The 8,638-nt window shown below is 47.8% G+C and overlaps 1 protein-coding gene across 1 annotated transcript; it reads right to left on the bottom strand.

Moving 5' to 3' along the window:
- Positions 1–329: 329 nt before the first annotated feature.
- On the bottom strand, positions 330–8,278 carry INHBB (inhibin subunit beta B). The gene is given in 4 exon segments (XM_048487134.1): positions 330–2,748; positions 2,751–2,788; positions 2,791–3,108; positions 6,548–8,278. Coding segments are annotated over 4 exon segments (1,179 nt in total). The 5' UTR covers positions 6,951–8,278; the 3' UTR covers positions 330–2,328.
- Between the last annotated feature and the right edge of the window lie 360 nt (positions 8,279–8,638).

Raw genomic sequence — 8,638 nt, forward strand, 5'->3', positions numbered from 1 at the left:
AAAGTGCATTATTTTGAATGTGCGGAATGAGCCAGAGGCACTGTTTTCTTACTGCAACAAGTATTCAAAGAAACCAGGATTACATGGACAAACGAAATTTCCTTCTACATTTGCAAGGCCATTAACTGTGTCACTAAATCCCAGTACCAGCATTGTGCAATATAATGAAGTTCAGGCCTGCACTGCAAGCTCTTATCCTACAAACGGTTGTGCATTCATGGTCACACATTTAAATGAGCATGTAAGCATGTTCAGCATGCTCCAAGCTATGGATCCTTGACAACAAAGGTTTCATAAACTAGCCAGTGTAACTAACTGCAAGAAGCTGCTCCAATTCTCAGGGTTTTTTTTCCTGTTTTGTTTTATTTACTTAAACTGTACACAAATGTAAAATACTCCGACAGCAAACCTAAGTGAAAGTTGTTTGGTATTTAAATTATTATGGAACAGAATCTACAAGGGAGTTTATTAAATAAACAACAATTGGGTTTTCTTTTTTTCTTTTTTTTTTAAAAGTATGCACATCTTGCAATGTCTGCTATGTATGATGGTATAGAAAAGACACTGACCCAAACACAACGGAATCCATTTGTACCCTGAAAAACACAAATTGGTAGGCCTCACAAGAGATTGTTCAGTATCATTACATGATATATAGATATATGATGGCCTTGCCACCTGAAAAAATTACAATTGGCCTCTTTGGTTCCAAAATGTTATGTATAATACATTTCACTGTATTCATTATGTTTTTTTTCTTGCTGCTATAAAAATAACCTTTTTTTTCAAATGGCAGTTTCTTTTGACTAAGTCATGCAACTACATCAGTGCAAACATGAAAAGCAATCATTCGCTTTTTAAAAAAAGAAGCAAAAGATTTAATTTCAAGTATAAAAAAAATATAAAAAGTCGTCTCATCTCAGTCCAGTTTTCGTCTAGTATGGGTCAACACTTTAAATTGCATAGCTCATGCGGCACTTGTTTATAACCTAGAGATAGTGAACAAAGAGAAGTGCACAGTCAAGTGCCAACCGTTCAAGGCATTGGAATCTGCAAGTGCTATAATAACGTGCATTCAAGCGGTTTGCGAGTGCTATGCCGCAGCAGTGGGTTTGGAGCTCTGCAGCCATCCCCAGTACACCTTCCGGGAAGGAAGCTGGCATTCCAACTCCTCGGTCTGACTCTCAAGTTTTCTCTCTCTTTCTCTTCCCTAAGTATTGTTAAAATGTTCCTCGCCTGTTACAAAATGTGCTGCCTTTTCTCACCCCAGAAATGTATCCACCGTGTGACTGTACTTCCTCTTAAGAATTCATCGTTATGTCATTTCACAGGTTTTTCCCTGTCCTCCTCCCTGACTGTCCCAAACATGCTCTTGCTGAATCCCCTGCAGCTGAACACAAATTGCAACTTTCAATGTTGCCATTGTACTGAGAAACATGAAGAAGGGAAATAGGGATGGCGAGCAAAAAAAGGAGGGGGAGAAGGGTGGATTGACTCCTTTTTGGATCACAGAGCAGGGTAAATGCTCATGTGGGCCAGGAGTGATGTAGCCTTAGTGGTATGCAGCAAACGTGGAATCAAACCATTCATGGTTCGTGAAAACACTGCCACTGTTACCATAAAAAATTCTGCCTTTAGGTATATATTTATCTTTTTCTCACCCTTTCTCTATGGTTTTATCAGCATTCCACAATAGAAGTGCTATAGGCCATTTGGGACTTTATAAAAACAAACGTATCTTTAACCTCAGTCAGAAGAGCACACCTTGCCAAAGCAGGCAGCCTGTGACTTCGTTTTTAGACTTCAGAGGTGACGGTGGTCTTTTGTATGTTGGGTCACTTAAATAGCGGTGCATGAAAATATATTAGACTGGGTCTTTTAAACTTGCACTTCCCATTGGTTCCCTCCAAAACATGGCAGGCTGATAGAAGAAATGGTGTGACTGCCTCATTCGCTTTTTTATCACTGGCAGACATGACTACCTTCCTGTGACCGGCTTCCCTCATCCTCCAAGCTGCTTTGTGCAATTGCGTGTGCATGGATGTGCCTGTGTCCTTAGGGGTGTGGGTGGGATTAAGGTACTTCATAGCATTTTGTTTATAAGTGGTAGCACATTTTCGTGTCCAAGAGCCACAAACAGCCACTGTCCTGACAACAGATGAAATGATAATATATCTTTGTTGTTATTGCTGCTGCTGTTGCCTCTGCAGTGACTTGAACATCCATGCCTGGAAGGAAGAAACACAGCAAAACACCCTCCAATTCCATTCACTGTGAGAACATATTCGCCTCCCCCCGTTCCCTCCCCTTTTCAAAACACCCTCCAAATCAGGCGCAACCACATTCTTCCACGATCATATTAGGAACGTCCCTCTTCACGATGTTGTATTCATCGTCAAAGTACAGCATGGACATTGAGCTAAGTTTGGTTGGGATGCAGCAGGAGTTTACGGCGTTTGGGTTCAGCTTTCGTATGCGGTACTGATTCACTACTGCAGTGTGAAAAGAGGAAGCTGATCCTGGGATGCCAGCCAAATAGTTTGGACAGTTCCCTTCACAGTAATTCCCATAGTAACCCAACGGTGCTATGATCCAGTCATTCCACCCAATGTGCCTGAAGTCAATGTAAAACTGTTGCCTGCAACATAAATCGGTCCTGCCATCGCATTCCAGGCCTCTTTTCCGGATTCGGTGTTTGTTGTCCGCCAACCGGGCTTGCACCACTACACTTTAATGGTCGCGATTCTCCGGCCTCCTGCCCTGCTATAAACTGGCAACACTGTGTACCTTCGCAGCCTTCACACTGAACATCCAAGTTCAGTCTCCTTTCTCCTTTCTCAAACAGAGCCTGGATTGCTTCTGTCATGGGAAATGTATGCCAACCACTTCTTCTGACATCCACTTTCTTTTCAACCACATTCCACTTGTTGGTAGTGTCCTGGTCTTGGAAATATACTTTGACTCGAACTTTTCGTCGGCCGCCTTTCTCCAAGACATATGGAAGCAGCTTCAAGTAAAGCCACAGGCTGGCCTGAACAACAAACAAGTTCTGGTTCCCTTCATTGGAGATGAAGAAGTGGAGACGCACTCTAGAGGAGGCCAAGTCATCTAGGTTATAAAGGGGTAAAAAACAAAACACAGTGCTATTAAGTCCAAAAATACATATTTTATCATTCAGAAAATGTCTCTATCAATTACAGTGCTAAAAATAACACCCAGAAATGACCTACACTGATGCAGTCATCAACTAGAAGTGACAAAGCAGACCGGGGGGGGAGGGGGGGGTGTCTTAGTAGTCTTTGAAATCCATTACCAAGTGAGTTCCCAGAAACAAACTCATCCAGCTTATAGGTGAAAATGCCAGATCCTTAGAAATCAATATGCAAGAAGCAATTAAAGTCAGATAGCTTAAAAGCCATGAAAGGAACCCTGTGAGCACCTGGGTAAGTGTTAATTAGCTTTTTAAAAAAATCTGTTGGCTTGGCAAAGGGAGCCTTCATGTATAATTTTCCCAGAAAGCAAGGGTTGTTAACAATCAGGGAACATTTCACTGAGAAAGGATTTGGTTACAATTTGGATGTTCTGTAATCTCATCCAGCAGCCCCATGATTCTTGGAAAACACAGGCACAGTTTTCACCAAGGCAGTAAACCTCAGTCTGAGATGTACCACTTCAAGCAACAGGTCCACATGCCTGAATTCTTCTTCATATAGAGTTCCCTGAACATAAAAAACTTGGGAGGGGGAAGTCTCTCCGATATGCTAGTTTTCTAGGTGGTACAGCCCAGACCTCCTTTCTTCCATATTTTCTTTTTAACAGAGTAGCTTCTCAAGCTATGCTGGTAGAATGGAGCAGGGGCACAGAGCTTTGATCCACCTTTTCTCCTTGTCATGATCCTGCTTCCTCTGAAAGTATTGTGATAAAATCCTGCATTTTGGTTTTTAAAAGTTGATCGAAAGAATCATAGAATTGCACATAACTTGTCATTGCATTTGGAGATTTAGGCCTGACGTTACTTCTATTCTTGATAGTTTGCAGTGATACCTTATTTCAGTTGAATTTTATTTTAAAGTAGACGTCCATGGGTTCAACCAGATTTTTAGGTTCATTCAGTACATTTTACCCAGTTTCATAAACTAAAGTTCATATTTGTTTAACTGCAGTGCTGACCTTCCTAACTAAAATGAAAAGAATCTGGCATCAGGAGATGTCATATTCATCCAGTACTTTGCTGCACATATATTGATACCACCCCCTGGAGCTCCCCATGTCTACCAGTAATCAACGCATAAACCTATAAACAAGATAAAACTTATAAATATGAGAAACAAGTAATAAGCAAATAAATTTGCAACATATATAATTATTAGTTATATAAGTTTTAAAAGATAAGTGCAGTGAAGGAAGAAAAGAGGAACCACTAATATCTTTGGCGCCGAGGATCTTGCCTATCTTGAAAAATTCTATATACTTGAGCCTAACTTTCCATCCACCTCTTCTTTGCTCCAGACATATTTATTACAGTGGTTTTTCAAACTATTTATCTTAAGGGAACCCTTTCCACACCTGTTAGACTGCTGAAGAACCCTTAAGGAGCTGTCTGCCATGGAACCCCAGCATATCACTAGGCTACAAACCCACAGTTCCAAGACACTCATTTAAGCCTAACCATTCCTCATGTGACAGCACAATTTGTAACACACCTAACCTTTGCCTGCAGCTGCACACTGTAATGGAAAACCAGTAAATAGACTGTCAGTTTTTCAAGAAAGTTAGTCCACTTTTACTGAAGAATCCATATTAGCTTCCAAGAAACCCCGGAATTCCATGTAAGTTTGAAATACAGCGGAAAGGAAGATAAAAGGAACATAAATTCTTCTGGCAATCTGATTAGGAGGCTTTCCAGATAGCCTGAATTCAATTCCCATCAGCCTCTGTCAGCATGGCCAATTGGCCATGCTGGTAGGGGCTGATGGGAATTGTAGTTCCTGAACATCTGGAGAGCCGCAGGTTCCCTACCCCTGAGCTAGAGAGATGTTGGTGCAAAATGGAGAGATGGCAGGAGAATGACAGAAAGGGGTGGATAAGGGTTCTAAGTGAGAAAGCCTGAGAACTGTGGCCAAAGTGATACTCTTACATGGATAGCATTCTGGGTGCTGGCCACTGTTGATATTTCAGAAGAAAACAGATGAAAAGTAAGACTGTGAAAACCAACAAAGGAAGATACAAGAGGTAAGTAAGACAAAATGCCAATTATTTTCAAATGGATCAAGGAGGGGTGGATGGATCACGTGCTGCAAATAACAGAAGAATTCTGTAGAAGCACAGAGGGATGCAAAACCAGTAATACACACTTCCTTAAGGGTATACCCCAATGATCTCACTGGAACGAAACTTCCAATTAAACATGTATGGGACCAGGCTGGAAATGCTACCCCTGGTGATTATGAATGAATGCAACAGAGTGATTGAATACAATAATGCCTGGGGCACAGGAAGATGGATGAGCTCTGTACTCATGCACATATCTACCATGGCCATGAAGATGAAGGCATGTATGGCAGATAAACGGAAAACAACCCAAAAAGGTATGGGCTAAGAAAAGAAGGGTGCAAACGAAGTCAGGCAAACATGTGAAGAAGATAAACAGTGGGGATACCCAAACGGGCAATGTGTGCATGTAACAGGTAGTTATCTATTATGGCAACAGGATCACATGGGGCAAAAAGGCATATGTAGTGGAGGATATGGATGGGAAGAAATAGAAGGCAAGATATGAGGTTGAATGAGGCAGGAGAAGAAAGCAGAGGGATGAGATGGATGAAGACAGAAAGATAAAAGTGTAAATGTGCACACAAACAAGTGAGGTGTTATTGCAAAAGCAAGATAAGAGCATAAGAGAATGATCAGAGGCACTTTGGTGGGTGGGGCACCTGGATACAGAAAATGTAGGAATGGAGCAGGAAAAGAAGAAATAAGGAGGGGAAACTGGAGAAGACTGTAGATTCACTGACAAATGGAAGGTTAACAAGAAAGCATGAGAACTGATAGTAGTGAGGATATCTGCAGGCAGCACTTTAGCAGAAGTGAAATGTGAACAAGGGTATATAGCCAGGATGGGTGCATTAAGGGATCAGAGAATCGTGATGGATGGAGCTGGTGCAGGAGATGGGCAGGTGTGTGAAATGGACTGATGGATAGACTGACAAGTACATGAGCTGTATGACTAGTCTAGGCAAATGCTAGTCTCCCAGATAATAACTAACACAGGAGTGATTAGTCAACAGGGTTGACAGATCAGTGGGGTAAGAGTTTGGCCAAGAGCCCCTCTCCCAATGAACAAGCCGACAGGTAACTGCAGTACAGGTGGACGAGAATAAGAGCGCTCAGCGATAAAACAGACTGCGGTCGAGCAAGGCAGGAATGTCGGGCGGACACACGGACAGACAAGGCAGCCAGCAGCCCGATAGCGAGCCAACGCATTCGTGTCAAGGGGACGGGGCAGAACAGAAGAAGGGGGGCGAGAGGGCAAAGCGGGGCGGCCCACCTGTCTCGGCGAAGCTGATGATCTCGGAGGTCTGCTCGTGGGCGGGGGGCCCGGCGCTGGCTTGGCCGTCCAGGCTGGGGATCTCGACGCGGCCGTCGTCGCGCACCTTGCCGGCGTGCAGCTTGCGCAGCGCCGTGACCATGGCCGCTTTGGGCACGGCGTGGGTGATGTTGGGCCGGTCGCGCATCTGGAGGCGGCTCAGGATGTGCCTCTTGACGGCCTGCAGGAAATCGGCGTCCACCGCGCCTGGCTCGTCGGGGGGCCTCCGGAAGCCGCACGAGGTGCAGGTGTCCTGGGGGGCGGCCCCGGGAGGGGTGGGCGAGCCTCGGGCGCCCGGCGCCAGCAGCAGAAGCAGCAGCAGCAGCAGAGCGGCCAGGGCCCCCCTCCGAGCCGCCCCGTCCATGCCGCTCTCCAGGCAGCTCCGCTGCGGGGCTGGGATCAGAGCCGGGGGGCGGCCGAGAGGGGCGCGCGGAGATCGAGGGGGCGGGTGAGCGCCAGGAGGGGGCGCCGGCAGAGGGCGGGGGGGGGGGCGCCGCCGGCGACGGGATCTGGCCGGGAGGGGTGAGCTTCGCGGGGCCGGCGACGGAAGAGTTGAGCGGAGAGGTGACGGAGGCGATCCGGAGAGCCGATTCCCCGAGCAGCAGCCGGCGTCGCCTGGCAGCCTCGTCGGTCACTTGCCGGCGGGCATTTCGGAGGCGGCCAGCTCCTTCTTCATGGTTTCACCGGTTGGCCTCCAGTCAGGCAGAGTCCAGCCAAAAGCGGCCTGGGGGGTGGGCCTGGGAGGGCGCGCTCTGTCAGCCCAGAGTCATCGGGGGGCCGAGGGGAGGGGGAAGGAGCCCGGCGGGCACTCCGGCCAAGGATGCTCCTCTCGCCTTCCCCGCAAGAAGTTTCACAAGAAAAGAAGAAAGCCCCGGCCGACCCGCCCCGGCGGCCCCTGGATACGCTCGGCAGCCCGCTCCTTTGCGCGGGGGGCGCTCCGGCCCTTCAAGGCTCCTGCAAAGCCCAGTCAACCCGGAGCTTGAAACGGGGCGGGCGGGCGGGCGGGTGGGGGGGAGCCCACTCCAATGTACCCAGGCGACTGCTCCCCTGTCCCCCCACCTCTTCTGTCCTTCCTTGGGCCAAGCTGGGGCTACAGTCCAGTCCAGGGGGCCCTTTCCTGGGGGGTCCGCCGGTCTGCAGCTGTCCACGTTCAACCAGGAGTTAGAGAGAGAAGGATGGTGACCACGACGAAGCCCCGGGAGAAGGGAGGCTCAGTCCTCGCAGACGTCTCCCAGCCCAAGCCAGACGGTCTCGTTCGCAGCCACTCGCTTTTTTCCTTCGCGGGGGGACGATGTCGCTGTTCGGCAGCGGGGTTTCTCGGGAGTAAGGGCGGATCGCTCGCGCCGCCTCCCCTCCGACCGCTGCCTCTCTCTCTCTCTCTCTCTCTTTCTCTCTCTCCTCCTTCCCTGAACCTGACGGTCCGCCTCCGATCGCCAAGTGGACGGTCTCGGTTGGAGAAGCGCCTTGTGCCTCGCTAATCTGCTCTAATCTCCTGGCGAGGAGTCCTCCTTTTTTTTCTCCCTCTCTCTCCCTCTCTCTTCTTCGTCTCCCTTTTTTTTTTTTTTGACCTGCCAAATCACGACATTGGGCCACTTTTCTCCTGAAACTTTTATACAGAAGTTAAAACCACGTGGGAACTCCAACCTATAACAGCCTCGGCGCCACGGGCTCTGCACTGTGCGGGAGATTAAGCATTTCGCCTCCAGGCTGCTGCAGCAACTTCCTGATGTGGAAATATTAACCACGCTGTTCCTTTAACTTTGCCCCCCCGCCCCGAAATGCCCTTAAACACACACACACACACACACACACACACGCAGATGCACACGTTTCAAGACGTTGGCCGCTGAGAGGAAGCGCCCCAAGGAAGTTTGTCGCAATGCAATTGCAATAAGTCGCCACCATTCCCTGGTGCTGTTTGGGGGCTCCAGCTCTCCGGTTCCGAATGCAACTCCGCCAGAGATGGTCCAAAGCAAGTTGTGACCTGTCAGTTTTGCCAGCTGTAATGCAGGCACTGCCACCAAGCCTATCTTGCAGGGCCCTTGGGGGGAC

This window comes from Sphaerodactylus townsendi, linkage group LG02 (genome assembly GCF_021028975.2).
Source record: "Sphaerodactylus townsendi isolate TG3544 linkage group LG02, MPM_Stown_v2.3, whole genome shotgun sequence".
NCBI classification, from domain to species: domain Eukaryota; kingdom Metazoa; phylum Chordata; class Lepidosauria; order Squamata; family Sphaerodactylidae; genus Sphaerodactylus; species Sphaerodactylus townsendi.